The sequence below is a fragment of the Nannobrachium achirus genome (genome assembly GCF_963921795.1).
Source record: "Nannobrachium achirus genome assembly, chromosome: 12".
NCBI lineage: Eukaryota > Metazoa > Chordata > Actinopteri > Myctophiformes > Myctophidae > Nannobrachium > Nannobrachium achirus.
The window spans coordinates 31,598,266-31,625,048 of record NC_137832.1 but is presented as its reverse complement, the minus strand read 5'-3'; the positions used below and the strand labels follow the sequence as shown (position 1 = coordinate 31,625,048).

General features: G+C 39.2%; 1 protein-coding gene across 1 annotated transcript in view; it reads left to right on the top strand.

Moving 5' to 3' along the window:
• Nucleotides 1-26,783, top strand: part of LOC308295853 (solute carrier family 12 member 2) — a gene marked incomplete at its 3' end in the record, with an annotated part of 40,551 nt that overhangs the window by 10,752 nt on the left and 3,016 nt on the right. Inside the window, exons 10-19 of the mRNA XM_080738920.1 lie at nt 19,053-19,201; nt 21,347-21,454; nt 22,089-22,212; nt 22,353-22,454; nt 23,123-23,278; nt 23,924-24,023; nt 24,490-24,601; nt 25,178-25,318; nt 25,746-25,852; nt 26,451-26,530. Of these exons, the coding sequence (XP_080595046.1) occupies nt 19,053-19,201; nt 21,347-21,454; nt 22,089-22,212; nt 22,353-22,454; nt 23,123-23,278; nt 23,924-24,023; nt 24,490-24,601; nt 25,178-25,318; nt 25,746-25,852; nt 26,451-26,530 (1,179 nt within the window). The remainder of the gene's footprint in view (nt 1-19,052; nt 19,202-21,346; nt 21,455-22,088; nt 22,213-22,352; nt 22,455-23,122; nt 23,279-23,923; nt 24,024-24,489; nt 24,602-25,177; nt 25,319-25,745; nt 25,853-26,450; nt 26,531-26,783) is intronic.

Genomic DNA, 26,783 nt, shown 5'->3' with positions numbered 1-26,783 from the left:
GCTGTGTTTGAGGTACATGCATGAAACCTGTATACACGTATGCGTCTCCTCATGCCGAACAACTTTTAGCCTCTGACTTTTGACCTCTGACCTTTAGATCTCCCACAATTCGGAATTATATGAAAAACAGTAAAAATCTATCTCCTCCTGGGTTTTTTTCGATACGCGCACAAAACTTTTTTCACATGAACTTTGGACCAATACGGTCAAACTAATCTCGGCGGATTTCTTTTAAAGTGAAATATAATTTTTTAATAATTCAATAAATATTGCAGTTTTATGCAAATTATTCTTCGGCCTCTAAATCATACATGCAAAGTTACACGTTCATGGCATTTGGCAAAGATGTAGAGGGTTAGTCAAGGTATCACTGAAACCAATTTTATTCCAATCGGCCAAAGGGGGGCGCTATACGAAGCGTCTGAAAATTCAAACTTCAAACGGGCATAAGTCATGACTCGTTTCGTTTGAAGACATGCAACTTGTTACACGCGTGCTTTGACTCAAGCGGAAGACATCTGTGTCGTTGTTAAGTAAGCTCCGCCCTTCGATTTTCCGCCACTTTGAGCAGTTTGTAAAACGCGTAAACCCGCTTTTATTCTGGAATTTTCGCGTCACGTGCACAAAACTTTTTTTACGTGAACTTTGGACCGATATCTAAAGATCTGTCAGATCGGATTTCTTTAACATTGAAACATGCTTTTTTAAATAATTCAAACAATATTGCATTTTTATGCAAATTATTCTTCTGCCTCTAAAACATACAAGCAAAGTCACATTTTCATGACAAAATAGTGTAGAGGGTTAGTTCAAATATCACTGAAACCAATCTTACCCCAAATGGCCAAAGGGGGGCGCTATATAATTTTGAGCAGTTTGTAAAACGCTTAAACCCGTTTTTATTCTAGGATTTTTTTTGCAATTTGCATGAAACATTCTACACGCAATCTAAGGACCTTTATCTAACATGCCTATGAAGTGCACACAAAAAAATTATAAAATAATAATAATAAATATAGCTGCAAGCAGCGATAAAGTGTCCAAAGCCAAAAACACCTCAAATCATGAACACAGCCTGGGATGTGCGTGAAATCTTGCAAGCACATTCCCAATAGGTCAAGGAACAGATACCAACCTTCTCACATTGGCCTGTTATAGCGCCACCAGCGGGTCAACTTTTGCACAACACATTTTTGGAACAAAATGGACCAATCTTTGACGTCAGTAACGTCAAAGAGAGCACTGCCTGCGATCTTGACATTTTGTGCTTTTATAGCCATTGTTTTCTGGCTTGAAGCGAGCCCACAATTGTTTCGAAGGAACAATATTTTTCTAGTTGTGGGCTCGCCTATAAGGCGAGCACACTTTAGATATTGTCATTATTTATTTATTTATTTATCTATCAGGCAGGCATATCAAGTATCAAAAAACTTCGGTTCCTTTCTACTCCTACATACTTAGTGAGAAAATGAAAATAAAAACATCAATGTGTTCAGTTTACAGTGGCGAAGTGTGCTATTACTTTTTACAGCAATCGGCCAAATGGTGGCGCTGTAGGAAGCCTTCGAAAGTGCGAACTTTGAACAGGTATAGCTCATGCTGTGTTATACATACAGCCATGAAACCTGTATACACTTATGCGTCTCCTCATGCCGAACAACTTTTACCCTCTAACTTTTGACCTCTGACCTTTAGGTCTCCCACAATTCGGAATTATATGAAAAACAGTAAAAATCTATCTCCTCCTGGGTTTTTTTTGTTACGCGCACAAAACTTTTTTCACATGAACTTTGGACCAATACGGTCAGATTTATCTCGGTGGATTTCTTTTAAAGTGAAATATCATTTTTTAATAATTCAATCAATATTGCGGTTTTATGCAAATTATTCTTCGCCCTCTAAATCATACATGCAAAGTTACACGTTCATGGCATTTGGCAAAGATGTGGAGGGTTAGTCAAAGTATCACTGAAACCGATTTTATTCCAATCGGCCAAAGGGGGGCGCTATACGAAGCGTTTGAAAATTCAAACTTCAAACGGGCATAAGTCATGACTCGTTTCGTTTGAAGACACGCAACTTGTTACACGCGTGCTTTGACTCGAGCGGAAGACATCTGTGTCGTTGTTAAGTAAGCTCCGCCCTTCGATTTTCCGCCACTTTGAGCAGTTTGTAAAACGCGTAAACCCGCTTTTATTCTGGAATTTTCGCGTCACGTGCACAAAACTTTTTTTACGTGAACTTTGGACCGATATCTAAAGATCTGTCAGATCGGATTTCTTTAACATTGAAACATGCTTTTTTAAATAATTCAAACAATATTGCAGTTTTATGCAAATTATTCTTCTGCCTCTAAAACATACAAGCAAAGTCACATTTTCAAGACAAAATAGTGTAGAGGGTTAGTTCAAATATCACTGAAACCAATCTTACCCCAAATGGCCAAAGGGGGGCGCTATATAATTTTGAGCAGTTTGTAAAACGCTTAAACCCGTTTTTATTCTAGGATTTTTTTTGCAATTTGCATGAAACATTCTACACGCAATCTAAGGACCTTTATCTAACATGCCTATGAAGTGCACACAAAAAAATTATAAAATAATAATAATAAATATAGCTGCAAGCAGCGATAAAGTGTCCAAAGCCAAAAACACCTCAAATCATGAACACAGCCTGGGATGTGCGTGAAATCTTGCAAGCACATTCCCAATAGGTCAAGGAACAGATACCAACCTTCTCACATTGGCCTGTTATAGCGCCACCAGCGGGTCAACTTTTGCACAACACATTTTTGGAACAAAATGGACCAATCTTTGACGTCAGTAACGTCAAAGAGAGCACTGCCTGCGATCTTGACATTTTGTGCTTTTATAGCCATTGTTTTCTGGCTTGAAGCGAGCCCACAATTGTTTCGAAGGAACAATATTTTTCTAGTGACAATATCTAACCGTCATATCAAGTTCTCCTCAAACCTTCGGTTCCTTTCTACTCCTACATACTTAGACAGAAAATGAAAATAAAAACATCAATGTGTTCAGCCTACAGTGGCGAGGTGTGCTATTATTTTATACAGCAATCGGCCAAATGGTGGCGCTGTAGGAAGCCTTCGAAAGTGCGAACTTTGAACAGGTATAGCTCATGCTCTGTTATACGTACAGCCATGAAACCTGTATACACGTATGCGTCTCCTCATGCCGAACAACTTTTACGCTCTAACTTTTGACCTTTGACCTTTAAATCTCCCACAATTTGGAATTATATGAAAAACAGTAAAAATCTATCTCCTCCTGGGATCTTCGCGTTACGTGCACAAAACTTTTTTCACATGAACTTTGGACCAATACGGTCAAACTAGTCTCGGCGGATTTCTTTTAAAGTGAAATATAATTTTTTTAATAATTCAATCAATATTGCGGTTTTATGCAAATTATTCTTCGGCCTCTAAATCATACATGCAAAGTTACACGTTCATGGCATTTGGCAAAGATGTGGAGGGTTAGTCAAAGTATCACTGAAACCAATTTTATTCCAATCGGCCAAAGGGGGGCGCTATACGAAGCGTTTGAAAATTCAAACTTCAAACGGGCATAAGTCATGACTCGTTTTGTTTGAAGACATGCAACTTGTTACACGCGTGCTTTGACTCAAGCGGAAGACATCTGTGTCGTTGTTAAGTAAGCTCCGCCCTTTGATTTTCCGCCATTTTGAGCAGTTTGTAAAACGCGTAAACCCGCTTTTATTCTGGATTTTTCGCTCCACGTTCACAAAACTTTTTTTACGTGAACTTTGGACCGATATCTAAAGATCTGTCAGATCGGATTTCTTTAAAATTGAAACATGCTTTTTTAAATAAATTCAATGAATATTGTAGTTTTATGCAAATTATTCTTCTGCCTCTAAATCATACATGCAAAGTAACATGTTCATGGCATTTGGCAAAGATGTAGAGTGTTAGTCCAAATATCACTAAAACCAATCTTACCCCAATTGGCCAAAGGGGGGCGCTATATCATTTTGAGCAGTTTGTGAAACGCTTAAACCCGTTAGGATTTTTTTTTGCAATTTGCATGAAACATTCTACACACAATCTAAGGACCTTTATCTAATATGCCTATGAAGTGCACACACACAAAAAAAAAAAATAATGAATATAGCTGCAAGCAGCGATAAAGTGTCCAAAGCCAAAAACACCTCAAATCATGAACACAGCCTGCAATGTGCGTGAAATCTTGCAAGCACATTCCCAATAGGTCAAGGAACAGATACCACCCTTCTTACATTGGCCTGTTATAGCGCCACCAGCGGGTCAACTTTTGCACAACACATTTTTGGAACAAAATGGACCAATCGTTGACGTCAGTAACGTCAAAGAGAGCACTGCCTGCGATCTTGACATTTTGTGCTTTTATAGCCATTGTTTTCCGGCTTGAAGCGAGCCCACAATTGTTTCGAAGGAACAATATTTTTCTAGTTGTGGGCTCGCCTATAAGGCGAGCACACTTTAGATATTGTCATTATTGTGGGCTCGCCTATAAGGCGAGCACACTTTAGATATTGTCATTATTTCTATACTAGGCAGGCATATCAAGTATCAAAAAACTTCGGTTCCTTTCTACTCTTACATACTTAGTGAGAAAATGAAAATAAAAACATCAATGTGTTCAGCTTACTGTGGCGAAGTATGCTATTACTTTTTACAGCAATCGGCCAAATGGTGGCGCTGTAGGAAGCCTTCGAAAGTGCGATCTTTGAACAGGTATAGCTCATGCTGTGTTATAAATACAGCCATGAAACCTGTATACTCTTATGCGTCTCCTCATGCCAAACAACTTTTACCCTCTAACTTTTGACCTCTGACCTTTAGGTCTCCCACAATTCGGAATTATATGAAAAACAGTAAAAATCTATCTCTTCCTGGGATTTTCGCGTCAAGTGCACAAAACTTTTTTCACATGAACTTTGGACCAATACGGTCAAACTGTCTGGTCGGATTTCTTTTAAAGTGAAATATAATTTTTTAATAATTCAATCAATATTGCGGTTTTATGCAAATTATTCTTTTGCCTCTAAATCATACATGCAAAGTTACGCGTTCATGGCATTTGGCAAAGATGTAGAGGGTTAGTCAAAATATCACTGAAACCAATCTTATTCCAATTGGCCAAAGGGTGGCGCTATACGAAGCGTTTGAAAATTCAAACTTCAAACGGGCATAAGTCATGACTCGTTTCGTTTGAAGACATGCAACTTGTTACACGCGTGCTTTGACTCGAGCGGAAGACATCTGTGTCGTTGTTAAGTAAGCTCCGCCCTTCGATTTTCCGCCATTTTGAGCACTTTGTAAAACGCGTAAACCCGCTTTTATTCTGGAATTTTCGCTCCACGTGCACAAAACTTTTTTTACGTGAACTTTGGACCGATATCTAAAGATCTGTCAGATCGGATTTCTTTAAAATTGAAACATGCTTTTTTAAATAAATTCCATGAATATTGCAGTTTTAATGCAAATTATTCTTCTGCCTCTAAATCATACATGCAAAGTAACATGTTCATGGCATTTGGCAAAGATGTAGAGTGTTAGTCCAAATATCACTAAAACCAATCTTACCCCAATTGGCCAAAGGGGGGCGCTATATCATTTTGAGCAGTTTGTGAAACGCTTAAACCCGTTTGGATTTTTTTTTTGCAATTTGCATGAAACATTCTACACACAATCTAAGGACCTTTATCTAATATGCCTATGAAGTGCACACACACAAAAAAAATAATAACCAGTAAGACTCCCTAATCGGGAGATAAGCGACCGTAGGTCTCGCTAGAAGAGGGCCATGTGAGAAATGAGGGGTGGGGTCTCCGCGTTGCCTTGGCGGACGAATAGGTACCGGCCCCGGCTCTCCCGGACGCTCCTAGGCCGAGTTAGGGCATTTTATGTGAGCTGCAGTGGAGGGGGTCCTCCACTGGGGGCGCCACCACTTTTGCATCCGTTCTGGAGTAGCAGGAGTGGGTGGTCCCCGGGAATTCCCCGTGAGCAGCCCCGTGGGGGTGGTCATTTGGTCATTTTTGCACATTTGGTATTTTTTTTACACCTGGGGGTCCCCCAGGGACCTGGGGGTCCCTGGAACTCCTTGGGTCCTTGGAGGTTGTAGTTTGGCAGGTAAGGAGTGTGTGTGCAAAATCTGGCATGGATCGGGGCAACGGTTGCGGAGATATGAGCAGGGCAAAAGTGTGACGTCTGACGTGTGACGGACTGACGCACGGACACCTGGTGGAGCTTTCTGTAGTAAGTGCGACCTACGGTCGCAATAATGAATATAGCTGCAAGCAGCGATAAAGTGGCCAAAGCCAAAAACACCTCAAATCATGAACACAGCCTGCAATGTGCGTGAAATCTTGCAAGCACATTCCCAATAGGTCAAGGAACAGATACCACCCTTCTTACATTGGCCTGTTATAGCGCCACCAGCGGGTCAACTTTTGCACAACACATTTTTGGAACAAAATGGACCAATCTTTGACGTCAGTAACGTCAAAGAGAGCACTGCCTGCGATCTTGACATTTTGTACTTTAATAGCCATTGTTTTCTGGCTTGAAGCGAGCCCACAATTGTTTCGAAGGAACAATATTTTTCTAGTGACAATATCTAACCGTCATATCAAGTTCTCCTCAAAACTTCGGTTCCTTTCTACTCCTACATACTTAGTGAGAAAATGAAAATAAAAACATCAATGTGTTCAGCTTACTGTGGCGACGTGTGCTATTACTTTTTACAGCAATCGGCCAAATGGTGGCGCTGTAGGAAGCCTTCGAAAGTGCGAACTTTGAACAGGTATAGCTCATGCTCTGTTATACGTACAGCCATGAAACCTGTATACACGTATGCGTCTCCTCATGCCGAACAATTTTGACGCTCTGACTTTTGACCTCTGATCTTTAGATCCCTCAGAATTTGGAATTATATGAAAAACAGTAAAAATCTATCTCCTCCTGGGATCTTTGCGATACGCGCATGAAACTGTTTTCACATGAACTTTGGACCAATACGGTCAAACTAGTCTCGGCGGATTTCTTTTAAAGTGAAATATATTTTATTAATAATTCAATCAATGTTGCGGTTTTATGCAAATTATTCTTCGGCCTCTAAATCATACATGCAAAGTTACACGTTCATGGCATTTGGCAAAGATGTGGAGGGTTAGTCAAAGTATCACTGAAACCAATGTTATTCCAATCGGCCAAAGGGGGGCGCTATACGAAGCGTTTGAAAATTCAAACTTCAAACGGGCATAAGTCATGACTCGTTTCGTTTGAAGACATGCAACTTGTTACACGCGTGCTTTGACTCGAGCGGAAGACATCTGTGTCGTTGTTAAGTAAGCTCCGCCCCCCGATTTTCCGCCATATTGAGCAGTTTGTAAAACGCGTAAACCCGCTTTTATTCTGGAATTTTCACTCCACGTGCACAAAACTTTTTTTACGTGAACTTTGGACCGATATCTAAAGATCTGTCAGATCGGATTTCTTTAAAATTGAAACATGCTTTTTAAAATAAATTCAATGAATATTGCAGTTTTATGCAAATTATTCTTCTGCCTCTAAATCATACATGCAAAGTAACATGTTCATGGCATTTGGCAAAGATGTAGAGTGTTAGTCCAAATATCACTAAAACCAATCTTACCCCAATTGGCCAAAGGGGGGCGCTATATCATTTTGAGCAGTTTGTGAAACGCTTAAACCCGTTAGGATTTATTTTTGCAATTTGCATGAAACATTCTACACACAATCTAAGGACCTTTATCTAATATGCCTATGAAGTGCACACACACAAAAAAAAAAATAATAATGAATATAGCTGCAAGCAGCGATAAAGTGGCCAAAGCCAAAAACACCTCAAATCATGAACACAGCCTGCAATGTGCGTGAAATCTTGCAAGCACATTCCCAATAGGTCAAGGAGCAGATACCACCCTTCTTACATTGGCCTGTTATAGCGCCACCAGCGGGTCAACTTTTGCACAACACATTTTTGGAACAAAATGGACCAATCTTTGACGTCAGTAACGTCAAAGAGAGCACTGCCTGCGATCTTGACATTTTGTACTTTTATAGCCATTGTTTTCTGGCTTGAAGCGAGCCCACAATTGTTTCGAAGGAACAATATTTTTCTAGTTTATTTATTTATTTATCTATCAGGCAGGCATATCAAGTATCAAAAAACTTCGGTTCCTTTCTACTCCTACATACTTAGTGAGAAAATGAAAATAAAAACATCAATGTGTTCAGTTTACAGTGGCGAAGTGTGCTATTACTTTTTACAGCAATCGGCCAAATGGTGGCGCTGTAGGAAGCCTTCGAAAGTGCGAACTTTGAACAGGTATAGCTCATGCTGTGTTATACATACAGCCATGAAACCTGTATACACTTATGCGTCTCCTCATGCTGAACAACTTTTACCCTCTAACTTTTGACCTCTGACCTTTAGGTCTCCCACAATTCGGAATTATATGAAAAACAGTAAAAATCTATCTCCTCCTGGGTTTTTTTTGTTACACGCACAAAACTTTTTTCACATGAACTTTGGACCAATACGGTCAGATTTATCTCGGTGGATTTCTTTTAAAGTGAAATATCATTTTTTAATAATTCAATCAATATTGCGGTTTTATGCAAATTATTCTTCGGCCTCTAAATCATACATGCAAAGTTACACGTTCATGGCATTTGGCAAAGATGTGGAGGGTTAGTCAAAGTATCACTGAAACCAATTTTATTCCAATCGGCCAAAGGGGGGCGCTATACGAAGCGTCTGAAAATTCAAACTTCAAACGGGCATAAGTCATGACTCGTTTCGTTTGAAGACATGCAACTTGTTACACGCGTGCTTTGACTCAAGCGGAAGACATCTGTGTCGTTGTTAAGTAAGCTCCGCCCTTCGATTTTCCGCCACTTTGAGCAGTTTGTAAAACGCGTAAACCCGCTTTTATTCTGGAATTTTCGCGTCACGTGCACAAAACATTTTTTACGTGAACTTTGGACCGATATCTAAAGATCTGTCAGATCGGATTTCTCTAACATTGAAACATGCTTTTTTAAATAATTCAAACAATATTGCATTTTTATGCAAATTATTCTTCTGCCTCTAAAACATACATGCAAAGTCACATTTTCATGACAAAATAGTGTAGAGGGTTAGTTCAAATATCACTGAAACCAATCTTACCCCAAATGGCCAAAGGGGGGCGCTATATAATTTTGAGCAGTTTGTAAAACGCTTAAACCCGTTTTTATTCTAGGATTTTTTTTGCAATTTGCATGAAACATTCTACACGCAATCTAAGGACCTTTATCTAACATGCCTATGAAGTGCACACAAAAAAATTATAAAATAATAATAATAAATATAGCTGCAAGCAGCGATAAAGTGTCCAAAGCCAAAAACACCTCAAATCATGAACACAGCCTGGGATGTGCGTGAAATCTTGCAAGCACATTCCCAATAGGTCAAGGAACAGATACCAACCTTCTCACATTGGCCTGTTATAGCGCCACCAGCGGGTCAACTTTTGCACAACACATTTTTGGAACAAAATGGACCAATCTTTGACGTCAGTAACGTCAAAGAGAGCACTGCCTGCGATCTTGACATTTTGTGCTTTTATAGCCATTGTTTTCTGGCTTGAAGCGAGCCCACAATTGTTTCGAAGGAACAATATTTTTCTAGTTGTGGGCTCGCCAGTACCTGGCGAGCACACTTTAGATATTGTCATTATTTATTTATTTATTTATCTAGTAAGTAGACGGGATTTTCGGTTCCTTTCTACTCCTACATACTTAGTGAGAAAATGAAAATAAAAACATCAATGTGTTCAGCTTACAGTGGTGAAGTGTGCTATTATTTATTATAGCAATCGGCCAAATGGTGGCGCTGTAGGAAGCCTTCGAAAGTGCGATCTTTGAACAGGTATAGCTCATGCTGTGTTATACGTACAGCCATGAAACCTGTATACACTTATGCGTCTCCTAATGCCGAACAACTTTTACCCTCTAACTTTTGACCTCTGACCTTTAGGTCTCCCACAATTCGGAATTATATGAAAAACAGTAAAAATCTATCTCCTCCTGGGATTTTCGCGTCAAGTGCACAAAACTTTTTTCACATGAACTTTGGACCAATACCTATACAGTCTATGTGGTGAGAAGTTTGTACGTTAAACCATTAATTTTTAATAATTCAATTCATATTGCGGTTTTATGCAAATTATTATTCTGCCTCTAAATCAAACATGCAAAGTGTTACTTTCATGGCATTTGGCAAACATGTAGAGGGTTAGTCCAAATATCACTGAAACCAATCTTATTCCAATTGGCCAAAGGGGGGCGCTATACGAAGCGTTTGAAAATTCAAACTTCAAACGGGCATAAGTCTTGACTCGTTTCGTTTGAAGACATGCAACTTGTTACACGCGTGCTTTGACTCAAGCGGAAGACATCTGTGTCGTTGTTAAGTAAGCTCCGCCCTTAGATTTTCCGCCAATTTGAGCAGTTTTTAAAACGCGTAAACCCGCTTTTATTCTGACATTTTCGTGTCACGTGCACAAAACTTTTTTTACGTGAACTTTGGACCGATATCTAAAGATCTGTCAGATCGGATTTCTTTCAAATTGAAACATGCTTTTTTAAATAATTCAATGAATATTCCATTTTTATGCAAATTATTCTTCTGCCTCTAAATCATACATACAACGTAGCATGTTCATGGCATTTGGCAAAGATGTAGAGTGTTATTCCAAATATCACTAAAACCAATCATACCCCAATTGGCCAAAGGGGGGCGCTATTTCATTTTGAGCAGTTTGTGAAACGCTTAAAACCGTTTTTATTCTAGGATTTCTTTTTAGCAATTTGCATGAAACATTCTACACGCAATCTAAGGACCTTTATCTAACATGCCTATGAAGTGCATACAATAAAATAATAAAATAATAATAATAAATATAGCTGCAAGCAGCGATAAAGTGGCCAAAGCCAAAAACACCTCAAATCATGAACACAGCCTGGGATGTGCGTGAAATCTTGCAAGCACATTCCCAATAGGTCAAGGAACAGATACCACCCTTCTATCATTGGCCTGTTATAGCGCCACCAGCGGGTCAACTTTTGCATAACATTTTTGGAAAAAATTGACCAATCTTTGACGTCAGTAACGTCAAAGAGAGCACTGCCTGCGATCTTGACATTTTGTACTTTTATAGCCATTGTTTTCTGGCTAGAAGCGAGTCCACAATTGTTTCGAAGGAACAATATTTTCTAGTGACAATATCTAACCGTCATATCAAGTTCTCCTCAAAACTTCGGTTCCTTTCTACTCCTACATACTTAGACAGAAAATGAAAATAAAAACATCAATGTGTTCAGCTTACAGTGGCGAAGTGTGCTATTATTTTTTACAGCAATCGGCCAAATGGTGGCGCTGTAGGAAGCCTTCGAAAGTGCGAACTTTGAACAGATAGAGCTCATGCTCTGTTATACGTACAGTCATGAAACTTGTATACACGTATGCGTCTCCTCATGCCGAACAACTTTTGCACTCTGACTTTTGACCTCTGACCTTTAGATCCCCCAGAATTTTGAATTATATAAAAAACAGTAAAAATCTATCTCCTCCTGGGATTTTTGCGTTACGCGCACAAAACTTTTTTCACATGAACTTTGGACCAATACGGTCAAACTAGTCTCGGCGGATTTCTTTTAAAGTGAAATATATTTTTTTAATACTTCAATCAATATTGCGGTTTTATGCTAATTATTCTTCAGCCTCTAAATCATACATGCAAAGTTACACGTTCATGGCATTTGGCAAAGATGTGGAGGGTTAGTCAAAGTATCACTGAAACCAATTTTATTCCAATCGGCCAAAGGGGGGCGCTATACGAAGCGTTTGAAAATTCAAACTTCAAACGGGCATAAGTCATGACTCGTTTCGTTTGAAGACATGCAACTTGTTACACGCGTGCTTTGACTCAAGCGGAAGACATCTGTGTCGTTGTTAAGTAAGCTCCGCCCTTCGATTTTCCGCCTTTTTGAGCAGTTTGTAAAACGCGTAAACCCGCTTTTATTCTGGAATTTTCGCTCCACGTGCACAAAACTTTTTTTACGTGAACTTTGGACCGATATCTAAAGATCTGTCAGATCGGATTTCTTTAAAATTGAAACATGCTTTTTTTAAATAAATTCAATGAATATTGCAGTTTTATGCAAATTATTCTTCTGCCTCTAAATCATACATGCAAAGTAACATGTTCATGGTATTTGGCAAAGATGTAGAGTGTTAGTCCAAATATCACTAAAACCAATCTTACCCCAATTGGCCAAAGGGGGGCGCTATATCATTTTGAGCAGTTTGTGAAACGCTTAAACCCGTTAGGATTTCTTTTTGCAATTTGCATGAAACATTCTACACACAATCTAAGGACCTTTATATAATATGCCTATGAAGTGCACACACACACAAAAAAATAATAATAATGAATATAGCTGCAAGCAGCGATAAAGTGGCCAAAGCCAAAAACACCTCAAATCATGAACACAGCCTGCAATGTGCGTGAAATCTTACAAGCACATTCCCAATAGGTCAAGGAACAGATACCACCCTTCTTACATTGGCCTGTTATAGCGCCACCAGCGGGTCAACTTTTGCACAACACATTTTTGGAACAAAATGGACCAATCTTTGACGTCAGTAACGTCAAAGAGAGCACTGCCTGCGATCTTGACATTTTGTACTTTTATAGCCATTGTTTTCTGGCTTGAAGCGAGCCCACAATTGTTTCGAAGGAACAATATTTTTCTAGTTGTGGGCTCGCCTATAAGGCGAGCACACTTTAGATATTGTCATTATTTCTATACTAGGCAGGCATATCAAGTATCAAAAAACTTCGGTTCCTTTCTACTCCTACATACTTAGTGAGAAAATGAAAATAAAAACATCAATGTGTTCAGCTTACTGTGGCGAAGTATGCTATTACTTTTTACAGCAATCGGCCAAATGGTGGCGCTGTAGGAAGCCTTCGAAAGTGCGATCTTTGAACAGGTATAGCTCATGCTGTGTTATAAATACAGCCATGAAACCTGTATACACTTATGCGTCTCCTCATGCCGAACAACTTTTACCCTCTAACTTTTGACCTCTGACCTTTAGGTCTCCCACAATTCGGAATTATATGAAAAACAGTAAAAATCTATCTCCTCCTGGGATTTTCGCGTCAAGTGCACAAAACTTTTTTCACATGAACTTTGGACCAATACGGTCAAACTGTCTGGTCGGATTTCTTTTAAAGTGAAATATAATTTTTTAATAATTCAATCAATATTGCGGTTTTATGCAAATTATTCTTTTGCCTCTAAATCATACATGCAAAGTTACGCGTTCATGGCATTTGGCAAAGATGTAGAGGGTTAGTCAAAATATCACTGAAACCAATCTTATTTCAATTGGCCAAAGGGTGGCGCTATACGAAGCGTTTGAAAATTCAAACTTCAAACGGGCATAAGTCATGACTCGTTTCGTTTGAAGACATGCAACTTGTTACACGCGTGCTTTGACTCGAGCGGAAGACATCTGTGTCGTTGTTAAGTAAGCTCCGCCCTTCGATTTTCCGCCATTTTGAGCACTTTGTAAAACGCGTAAACCCGCTTTTATTCTGGAATTTTCGCTCCACGTGCACAAAACTTTTTTTACGTGAACTTTGGACCGATATCTAAAGATCTGTCAGATCGGATTTCTTTAAAATTGAAACATGCTTTTTTAAATAAATTTCATGAATATTGCAGTTTTATGCAAATTATTCTTCTGCCTCTAAATCATACATGCAAAGTAACATGTTCATGGCATTTGGCAAAGATGTAGAGTGTTAGTCCAAATATCACTAAAACCAATCTTACCCCAATTGGCCAAAGGGGGGCGCTATATCATTTTGAGCAGTTTGTGAAACGCTTAAACCCGTTTGGATTTTTTTTTTGCAATTTGCATGAAACATTCTACACACAATCTAAGGGCCTTTATCTAATATGCCTATGAAGTGCACACACACAAAAAAAATAATAATAATGAATATAGCTGCAAGCAGCGATAAAGTGGCCAAAGCCAAAAACACCTCAAATCATGAACACAGCCTGCAATGTGCGTGAAATCTTGCAAGCACATTCCCAATAGGTCAAGGAACAGATACCACCCTTCTTACATTGGCCTGTTATAGCGCCACCAGCGGGTCAACTTTTGCACAACACATTTTTGGAACAAAATGGACCAATCTTTGACGTCAGTAACGTCAAAGAGAGCACTGCCTGCGATCTTGACATTTTGTACTTTAATAGCCATTGTTTTCTGGCTTGAAGCGAGCCCACAATTGTTTCGAAGGAACAATATTTTTCTAGTGACAATATCTAACCGTCATATCAAGTTCTCCTCAAAACTTCGGTTCCTTTCTACTCCTACATACTTAGACAGAAAATGAAAATAAAAACATCAATGTGTTCAGCTTACAGTGGCGAAGTGTGCTATTATTCTTTACAGCAATCGGCCAAATGGTGGCGCTGTAGGAAGCCTTCGAAAGTGCCAACTTTGAACAGGTATAGCTCATGCTCTGATATACGTACAGCCATGAAACCTGTATACACGTATGCGTCTCCTCATGCCGAACAACTTTTACGCTCTGACTTTTGACCTTTGACCTTTAGATCTCCCACAATTTGGAATTATATGAAAAACAGTAAAAATCTATCTCCTCCTGGGATTTTTGCGTTACGCTCACAAAACTTTTTTCACATGAACTTTGGACCAATACGGTCAAACTAGTCTCGGCGGATTTCTTTTAAAGTGAAATATATTTTTTTAATAATTCAATCCATATTGCGGTTTTATGCAAATTATTCTTCGGCCTCTAAATCATACATGCAAAGTTACACATTCATGGCATTTGGCAAAGATGTAGAGGGTTAGTCAAAGTATCACTGAAACCAATTTTATTCCAATCGGCCAAAGGGGGGCGCTATACAAAGCGTTTGAAAATTCAAACTTTAAACGGGCATAAGTCATGCCTCGTTTCGTTTGAAGACATGCAACTTGCTTACACGCGTGCTTTGACTCAAGCAGAAGACATCTGTGTCTTTTTTAAGTAAGCTCCGCCCTTAGATTTTCCGCCATATTGAGCAGTTTGTAAAACGCTTAAACCCGCTTTTAATCTGGAATTTTCGCGTCACGTCCACAAAACCTTTTTTTACATGAACTTTGGACCAATATCTAAAGATCTGTTAGATCGGATTGAAAAGAAAAATTGAAACATGCTTTTTTAATAATTCAATGAATATTGCAGTTTTATGCAAATTATTCTTCTGCCTCTAAATCATACATGCAAAGTAACATGTTCATGGCATTTGGCAAAGATGTAGAGTGTTAGTCCAAATATCACTAAAACCAATCTTACTCCAATTGGCCAAAGGGGGGCGCTATATCATTTTGAGCAGTTTGTGAAACGCTTAAACCCGTTAGGATTTTTTTTGCAATTTGCATGAAACATCCTACACACAATCTAAGGACCTTTATCTAATAAGCCTATGAAGTGCACACACACAAATAATAATAATAATAATAATAAATATAGCTGCAAGCAGCGATAAAGTGGCCAAAGCCAAAAACACCTCAAATCATATAAACACAGCCTGCAATGTGCGTGAAATCTTGCAAGCACATTCCCAATAGGTCAAGGAACAGATACCACCCTTCTTACATTGTCCTGTTATAGTGCCACCAGCAGGTCAACTTTTGCACAACACATTTTTGGAACAAAATGCCTCAAATCATGCAATCTTGATTTTTTTTTCTTTTATAGCCATTGTTTTCTGGCTTGAAGCGAGCCCACAATTGTTTCGAAGGAACAATATTTTCTAGTGACAATATCTAACCGTCATATCAAGTTCTCCTCAAACCTTCGGTTCCTTTCTACTCCTACATACTTAGACAGAAAATGAAAATAAAAACATCAATGTGTTCAGCTTACAGTGGCGAAGTGTGCTATTATTTTTTACAGCAATCGGCCAAATGGTGGCGCTGTAGGAAGCCTTCGAAAGTGCGAACTTTGAACAGATAGAGCTCATGCTCTGTTATACGTACAGCCATGAAACCTGTATACACTTATGCGTCTCCTCATGCCGAACAACTTTTACCCTCTAAATTTTGACCGCTGACCTTTAGGTCTCCCACAATTCGGAATTATATGAAAAACAGTAAAAATCTATCTCCTCCTGGGATTTTCGCGTCAAGTGCACAAAACTTTTTTCACATGAACTTTGAACCTATATCTACACAGGCTATGTGGTGAGAAGTTTGTACGTTAAATAATGATTTTTTTAATAATTCAATATATATTGCGGTTTTATGCAAATTATTCTTCGGCCTCTAAATCATACATGCAAAGTTACACGTTCATGGCATTTGGCAAAGATGTGGAGGGTTAGTCAAAGTATCACTGAAACCAATTTTATTCCAATCAGCCAAAGGGGGGCGCTATACGAAGCGTCTGAAAATTCAAACTTCAAACGGGCATAAGTCATGACTCGTTTTGTTTGAAGACATGCAACTTGTTACACGCGTGCTTTGACTCAAGCGGAAGACATCTGTGTCGTTGTTAAGTAAGCTCCGCCCTTTGATTTTCAGCCATTTTGAGCAGTTTGTAAAACGCGTAAACCCGCTTTTATTCTGGAATTTTCGCGTCAAGTGCACAAAACTTTTTTTACGTGAACTTTGGACCGATATCTAAAGATCTGTCAGATCGGATTTCTTTAACATTGAAACATGCTTTTTTAAATAATTCAAACAATATTGCATTTTTATGCAAATTATTCTTCTGCCTCTAAAACATACAAGCAAAGTCACATTTTCATGACAAAATAGTGTAGAGGGTTAGTTCAAATATCACTGAAACCAATCTTACCCCAAATGGCCAAAGGGGGGCGCTATATAATTTTGAGCAGTTTGTAAAACGCTTAAACCCGTTTTTATTCTAGGATTTTTTTTGCAATTTGCATGAAACATTCTACACGCAATCTAAGGACCTTTATCTAACATGCCTATGAAGTGCACACAAAAAAAATATAAAATAATAATAATAAATATAGCTGCAAGCAGCGATAAAGTGTCCAAAGCCAAAAACACCTCAAATCATGAACACAGCCTGGGATGTGCGTGAAATCTTGCAAGCACATTCCCAATAGGTCAAGGAACAGATACCAACCTTCTCACATTGGCCTGTTATAGCGCCACCAGCGGGTCAACTTTTGCACAACACATTTTTGGAACAAAATGGACCAATCTTTGACGTCAGTAACGTCAAAGAGAGCACTGCCTGCGATCTTGACATTTTGTGCTTTTATAGCCATTGTTTTCTGGCTTGAAGCGAGCCCACAATTGTTTCGAAGGAACAATATTTTTCTAGTGACAATATCTAACCGTCATATCAAGTTCTCCTCAAAACTTCAGTTCCTTTCTACTCCTACATACTTAGACAGAAAATGAAAATAAAAACATCAATGTGTTCAGCTTACAGTGGCGAAGTGTGCTATTATTTTTTACAGCAATCGGCCAAATGGTGGCGCTGTAGGAAGCCTTCGAAAGTGCGAACTTTGAACAGATAGAGCTCATGCTCTGTTATACGTACAGTCATGAAACCTGTATACACATATGCGTCTCCTCATGCCGAACAACTTTTACCCTCTAACTTTTGACCTCTGACCTTTAGATCCCCCAGAATTTTGAATTATATAAAAAACAGTAAAAATCTATCTCCTCCTGGGATTTTTGCGTTACGCGCACAAAACTTTTTTCACATGAACTTTGGACCAATACGGTCAAACTAGTCTGGTCGGATTTCTTTTAAAGTGAAATATAATTGTTTAATAATTCAATAAATATTGCGGTTTTATGCAAATTATTCTTCGGCCTCTAAATCATGCATGCAAAGTTACACGTTCATGGCATTTGGCAAAGATGTGGAGGGTTAGTCAAAGTATCACTGAAACCAATTTTATTCCAATCGGCCAAAGGGGGGCGCTATACGAAGCGTCTGAAAATTCAAACTTCAAACGGGCATAAGTCATGACTCGTTTTGTTTGAAGACATGCAACTTGTTACACGCGTGCTTTGACTCAAGCGGAAGACATCTGTGTCGTTGTTAAGTAAGCTCCGCCCTTCAATTTTCCGCCATTTTGAGCAGTTTGTAAAACGCGTAAACCCGCTTTTATTCTGGAATTTTCGCGTCACGTGCACAAAACTTTTTTTACGTGAACTTTGGACCGATATCTAAAGATCTGTCAGATCGGATTTCTTTAACATTGAAACATGCTTTTTTTAAATAATTCAAACAATATTGCATTTTTATGCAAATTATTCTTCTGCCTCTAAAACAGTATGCAAAGTCACATTTTCATGACAAAATAGTGTAGAGGGTTAGTTCAAATATCACTGAAACCAATCTTACCCCAAATGGCCAAAGGGGGGCGCTATATCATTTTGAGCAGTTTGTAAAACGCTTAAACCCGTTTTTATTCTAGGATTTTTTTTGCAATTTGCATGAAACATTCTACACGCAATCTAACCACCTTTATCTAACATGCCTATGAAGTGCACACAAAAAAATTATAAAATAATAATAATAAATATAGCTGCAAGCAGCGATAAAGTGGCCAAAGCCAAAAACACCTCAAATCATGAACACAGCCTGGGATGTGCGTGAAATCTTGCAAGCACATTCCCAATAGGTCAAGGAACAGATACCAACCTTCTCACATTGGCCTGTTATAGCGCCACCAGCGGGTCAACTTTTGCACAACACATTTTTGGAACAAAATGGACCAATCTTTGACGTCAGTAACGTCAAAGAGAGCACTGCCTGCGATCTTGACATTTTGTGCTTTTATAGCCATTGTTTTCTGGCTTGAAGCGAGCCCACAATTGTTTCGAAGGAACAATATTTTTCTAGTTGTGTATGTGTGTGTACAGGTGCCTGCATAGTGCGAGATGCCACGGGGGACCATAACGACACAGTGCTTGACACGGTGAACTGTACTGACGCTGCATGCACTCTGGGATATGACTTCTCCATCTGTAAGGAGGGGGGATGCCAGTATGGCCTGATGAATGACTTCCAGGTAGGACTAACAGTAAAACTACTATAACTACCTGCAACTTGTTTTATTGACCCATTAAGACCTGCGACCACTTTAACCATTATTTTATGCTTTAACTGTTGAAAAATAGCAGATCTACAAGCTCACAGCGTGGCACAGAGTTTTCTTTTTCTTTTTTGTAAATCTTTGTATATCTTCTTAAAAGCGAACATTTGTAATTCAAATAATTGCTTCTTGGGAATCCCTGGAACAACATCTTTTGAGATGGGGTTCCGCAGCTAAATACATGTAATTTTGACATGAAAAGGTTTGAGAACCACTGATTTAGAAGAAAGATTTAGAAGGTCAAAAATATAAAAGACTTTTTCAAAAATAGCAGATCTAAAAGCTTGCAGTGCGGTGACAGACAGACACGTTTTTATGAACAGATATAGCTTCGATTTTGTGAAAATATTGTACTTGCCTTTGGCAATCGAACCGAAGTGTCAATCTCTGCAATGTATGTACAGTATGTTAGTACTTTCACTGTATGTACACACACACACACACACACACACACACACACACACACACACACACACACACACACACACACACACACACACACAAACGTGCATGTGACTGTGTGCGTGTGTATGAGCTATTCCCAAACAAAGGGCAGCAGAGATAATAGCCTGTTGTTTGGAGTCACAAGGTTCTCTCTGGCTGGAGCCAGGAATGAATGGCAACATTGACAGCCACCACCACCACCACCTCCACACACACGCGCGCGCGCGCACGCACGCACGCACGCACGCACGCACGCACGCAGGCACACACACACACACACACACATAGATTTGCTGGTAACGTGAGGGTCAAACGTTGTTTTGGTGAGCGCAGGAAAACATTTAAAATGAAATAAACAGAATCATATACTGTGTAGTATAAGAAGATATACTGTATGTTTAAGCAGAGTTTAAATCACTGCTCTCCCGAGTAAGAGCTGGGATTTCAAAGCAAGGACACATTGGCAGTTTGACGTTCAGATAAAACTGTATGTATGTATTGAGGCAAATTATGCAAAACCTTTTGTTCAACATCCTTGTTTTGATGTTTTCGGTCAAAAGTTCTTTCTATCAAAACAAAACAACGTGTTCTTTTGAACAGATATCAAGGTTACTGTGGATAAGACCAATGCCTAAAAATTGCAAATGTCCTACTAATGAAAACCATTTCCTATCTTCTAACATGTTCCAGCAGAGTCACAGACTACTAGTAACAACTTATCATCAACATAATGGTTTGTGGAATTGTGACCACTTTGACTATCTTCTAGATTTAGTTTCAACTACGTTTTCTTTGTGCATTTGGAATATAAAAATACAAAAAAGGAAAGAAAAAGGGAAAAAAACTATTCTGTACCGTCATTCTGTTAATTTAAATAATTCTAATATTTTACTTGAAGATGAGTATGTTTGGATATGGATTCTCACTCTACATTTCAAAGACAAATATTGCAGGCCTACTTTTGACTCCAGTACATTTCTAGGAAGGGAAACGTATATTATGAATGAGCCATTGAAGCCCAATTTTAAATATAGTGAAAATAGCACATGTACAAGCTAGTTAGTAGATCTAGTATTTTCCACTATTTTTAGAAATGTAAGATATCTTAGATTCTTGGTGGGAGATGTAAATATTTCAATACAGTAATACAGTAAATAAAATGTACTTTGTAAATGTTTACTTTAAAAGCATACTTTAAATCAAGAACAAATCCACTTGTAGTGGAGCAATATTTGACCAGGAGCATATACCGGTACTTTAACTCAAGTAGCCTTCTGTGGTTAAGTACCTCTGAGTATGAATTGCTGACTAACAATGTGTCCTCTTACAGACAGTTGGCATGGTTTACAGAAAGGGAAAAGGATGTCTGTTTGTCTCTCCATCTCTTGTTTTCTTTCCCCTTGCTGTCTTTACAAGCATGTGTCTACAGTATACAGTATGTATGTAATCTATGCACACAATGCAAGGGTGTGTGCTTGTACATTATATTTCTTTGCACGATGCTTGCTTATGAACGCCTGCTAAACTCAGTTACCATTAACTCCCCCTGGTATGCGTCTTTGTGCATGTGTCGTATTGTATGTGCATTGTATGTACAGTATCTGTCTATCTGGCCAGGTAATGAGTCTGGTATCGGGGTTTGGTCCCCTCATCACAGCAGGGATCTTCTCAGCGACTCTCTCCTCTGCCCTGGCCTCTCTAGTCAGCGCTCCAAAGGTCTTCCAGGTAAGAGTTCCTCTCCTCTGTCATGTCCTGTGAAGCCAGGGAACAAGAACTGGATTGACCATAATTCACACTGCAAAAACTTTACTCTTAACAAATTAAACATTTCATTGACCAGGTTCTTGCAGGGGTCTGTACTTGGTCCCCTCCGTTTCCCCACATGCATCAGATCTCTTCACCAAAAATAGCCAATCTACAAACTCACAACGCGTTGCAACATGACTCATTGTGAACTTGCGGATGAATTGAATGTAGATGCATGGAAGGGGTTTTTATTGGCAGCTCTTGAACGCATGGCTGAATGTTCATGAAACAAGGTCACGGTCGAAATTGATGGGTAGATTTTCATAGAAACTGGGTTTAGGAATGTTTAGTAGGCTGTTACAGTAAGGCTGTTACGTTTTGGGTTGAAAAGTTCAACGGTCAAGGTCACATTTGAGAGTCATACTGTAGAACACTGTGTTAGTGGGGGCAGGTATAACACCTATACCGGTAGGTGCCTTTATTGCATTTAGTTTATCATTTTTCAGACTCTAGAAGATTCAAGTGGGAGTTATTTTGCCAACAGTCAATCTCTTGTTTGTATGGCCTCATTTAACACCGTACATTGAATGAGTGAACGCTGCTGTCATTCTAGGCTCTGTGTAAGGACAACATCTACCCTGGACTAGGCATGTTTGCAAAGGGTTATGGTAAAAACAACGAGCCTCTCCGAGGTTACGTCCTGACCTTCTGCATTGGCCTCGCCTTTATTCTGATTGGTAGGTCTTCTTCTCCGTCCAAGCACAACTGTAACAGTTATTGTTAAATAACAACCACAACTGTATCAGTTATTGCTAAATAACCTTTGTTTTTACTTGTCAATGTTGTAAATGTACTGTATGGTCTTTCTTTCTGTCAGGGGATTTGAACGTCATTGCTCCGATCATCTCTAACTTCTTCCTGGCCTCGTATGCTCTCATCAACTTCTCTGTGTTCCACGCCTCTCTGGCAAACTCCCCAGGTACAGTATACTAGGGATGGGACCATATGAACATTTCACATCAAGATTATTTATGACAAAAGAAATTGCGATTTACGATATTATCGCAATAATCAAAATATCCCCAACATCAGATCTACAAGCTCACAACGCGACACATTGTGAACTTGTAGACTGGTTATTTTTTGCCAAAGAGATTTGGTAGATAGTGAAAAAAAGTCTATCGGGTATGTTATTTCCATGTCTGTTTTACCAATTATATAGGGTTTAAAGGGGAAGACCACCCATTTTCAATATTAAACTATGTAATTAATATACCTTATAGATGAGTGTGGAAATAGAAAATAAGTTCCCCCTCTTCTGTGTTGCCTAGAACTGGAGGATTGATTTTGGGGTTTGTATTGCAAATCACAATGTGATGACATCACACCGTTGTACTTTACAATACAAACCCCAAAATCAATCCTCCAGTAGGCAACACAGAAGAAGTAGGAGTTTCCTCATTCCACTGTTTGAACCCAGGCGTTCTTTGAATTTTCAATTACGCAGCAGAATTCTAACTGCTGTGACAAGTCCAACCTTTACTATTGTGAATGCTTTTTTATTTAGACCAGGGACCACTGTCCTGTCTCCTAAAAGACAGAGCAATGGCACTGAACTGCATGTTGACTACTGTTCTTTTACCACAGGGTGGCGACCTAGCTTCAAGTATTTCAACAAGTGGGTGTCACTGGCCGGGGCGGTGCTGTGCTGCGTGGTGATGTTTGTGATCACCTGGTGGGCAGCCCTGGTCACCATGCTCATCGTCCTGGCTCTGTATATCTATGTCAGCTACAAGAAACCTGGTACACACCTCTCCACACAACCAACACATGCACACACACACACACACACAGTCACATGTTATGTCATTTTACATGACAATTAATTGTCACTCAAATAATTGCGATTAACGATTTATTTGTGTTTTCGTTATTGACAATTACATTTCTGTTTGGCTTGTAGGCTTTGAAGTTGCACATGTCGGATATGACACATAACCTAAATACCGGTATACAAAGAAATTACTGACATAGTTGACAACTTTATACTTAAAAAAGGACATTGATAGGAAATAGCCGATCTACAAGCTGCGACACGTTGTGAGCTTGCTATACAGTATTTCCATTATTTTTGAACATTTTTCAACATGGAAATGATTATGACAAAATAAATGCGATTATGTCAAATAATTGCGATTATACGATTATGTAATAATTTTGACAGGCCTAATGCACGCACGCACGCGTGCGCACTCACACACGCAAAAACAACCCATAAGATCGTTCACAATTTTAAGCATACACGCAAAACTACAACATCAGTCTGTGGATGATATTCTGTTCGGTCTAACCCTGAGTCTGTGGTATAGTGCGAATGTGAATTAAGATTATCCATCATATTGTATATTGAAATGTATTATTCTAACCAAGGGTGTGTTGTTTTCACAGATGTGAACTGGGGTTCATCTACTCAGGCTCTGATCTACAACCAGGCTCTGACCCACTGTCTGCACCTCACTGGAGTAGAGGACCATATTAAAAACTTCAGGTATGGTTGTATCCAATTCTGGCTTTATTACGTTTTCTCACCCAGCCAATTCCTGTCAGCAGTCTGAGTGGAGCAGAGATAACATAATGACATAATAATTACCTCTAAACAAGAAGCAATAAATGTTTATGTAACCAAAGCAGTGTATAGTAAATTTGGGTCCTATCCTGTCATGCTATACATACCGGTATGGTGCATTTTTGTAGTGCTTTTAACAAACACGCTTTAAAATTTACATTACATTCACCCATTCACATACCCACGATCACACACAGATGGTGGAGGAAACCATGCAAGGCACCAACCTGCGCATCAGGATTAGTTAGGAGTTAAGTGTCTCAAGGACACTGCTACACTAACCCAAGGGGAACTGAGGATCGAATCAGGGACTTTTTCTTGAGCCACTGACACCATAATAATGGTTATGATAACGATTTGCTGCTGTCCTTTTGCCACTGTCTTTCAGACCCCAGTGTTTGGTGATGACAGGCTATCCTAACTCCCGCCCTGCCCTGCTTCACCTTGTTCACTCCTTCACCAAGAACATTGCTCTCATGGTCTGTGGCCACATCAGGACTGTACGTATAGCTGCTTGTTGCTCATTTGCGCACACACACGCGCGCACGCACGCACCCACACACCCACACACTAGGGCTGTCACGATTATGACATTTTACATGACGATTAATTGTCACTCAAATAATTGCGATTAACGATTTAATTGTATTTTTGTCGTTGACAATTACATTTCCGTTTGGCTTTTAGGCTTTGAAGTTGCACATGGTAGATATGACACATAACCTAAATATACAAAGAAATTACTGACATATTTGACAACTTATACTTAAAAAAAGAACATTGCTAGTGGAAATAGCCGATCTACAAGCTCACAACGCGTCGCATCGCGACGTGTTGTGAGCTTGTAGATCTGCTATTTCCACTATTTTTTACTTTAAAAAATACATATATGAACATTTTTCAACATGGAAATGATTCTGACAATTATGAAAAATAATCGCGATTATGTCAAATAATCGCGATTATGTCAAATAATCGCGATTAGACGATTGTGTAATAATCGTGACAGCCCTACCACACACAAACGCACGTACGCACCCTGTTGTGACGCCCCTGTTGTTGGCACTGTTTCTCAGGTATCCCGCAGGCCCAACTTTAAGGAGTTGGCTCTGGACCATGCTCGCTGTCAGCGCTGGCTCCATAATAAAGGCATCAAAGCTTTCTACACTCCTGTCTTCTCAGACAACCTGAGGCACGGAACTCAGGTCCTCTTACAGGTAACTAACTCTCCTCTTCTCAATCAGTGCATCCAATTGTCTGGGATGTTCTCATTCTTTCAGGTTAAGGATGTGGTCGGTTAGTATTCTGTTAAGAATATGATCTTTTGCTATAACACTGGCGATGTAAAGCCAGTGGTGTAAAGTACATTTATTTGTACGTATTCCAATTTAAAAAACCTTTACTTCTACTCCACTACTACAGTTATTTGAAAACTTTAGTTACTAGTTACTTTGCAGATTTTAATTATATTATAATATTATAAAACATACATAAACCACTTTAGCCCTATTTTATACCTTGGCCATTTTACTTTGACTCTTAGTACTTTAAGTACATTTTGATGCCAATACTTTCATACTTTTATTCAAGTACATTTTGAGTTCCGGACTGTTTCCACCACTGTGTAAAGCTGTGTATCTCCAGTCAGCAGGTCTGGGTCGTCTGAAGCCTAACACTCTGGTGATGGGCTTTAAAAACAACTGGAGCGATGGAGAGATGCGAGACGTAGAGATTTACGTCAACTGTATACAGTAAGGATGGATGGTAGAGAGATGTGGCTACTGATACATTAACACCATGCACAACAACATCTATTCCTTTTGAATTAAATTCAAATTTATTATAGTGCAAAATCACAACAAGTTGTCTCACTCTTACATATAGAGCAGAATCCCGACATTGTCCCACTCTCAGAAATCGAAAAAATTATAATAATAACTGGAATAAATTTCTAGCAGGCAACAGTATCTTAAGACACAATCTTATGTGTATAATCACATCTCACGCCTGACATAATACTGAAGATTGGGATCAATGATGTTGAGAAAAAGGGCATCTAATTGCAACCAAAGGTCGCATTTAGTATGAAAAACTGCAGATCATGTCCGTCTGTGCGTGCTTCACGCCTTATGTCACGCTCCATATATGTGGCCAAGACATCTCCATATATGGACCTGGCCAATAGCTCTACATCTGACCTCACAGACTCCAGATATGGATATAGTGAGCATATTATTTTCCACACTGGAAACGCACATTATATATGTATGTTTGAAATAGGCATCACAGTACATGTGAAATGTGGAATAGAAATACATTTTGACTTGTCTTAATGTTTGTGTGTTCCAGTGATGCATTTGACCTGCAGTTTGGAGTGGTCATTCTCAGGCTACAGGAGGGACTTGACATCTCTCATATCCAGGGACCAGGTACACTTTATTCATAGAACTGACAGGACATGTAACCCATTAAGACCTGAGGCCGACTCTACAAATGTCTTCTAAATCATAACAGTTTTCTGAAAATACTTATATTGCTATATCAGTGGTGCGCAAACCTTTTTACGTCCAGGACCCAAATTGATAGTATTTGGTCGTGGACCCCATCTGAAAATATTTTGATCCAGGGAGCCTCAGAAGCTGGGGGGTATAAGGTAACAATGTCTGTCTCTCTCTTTCTGTG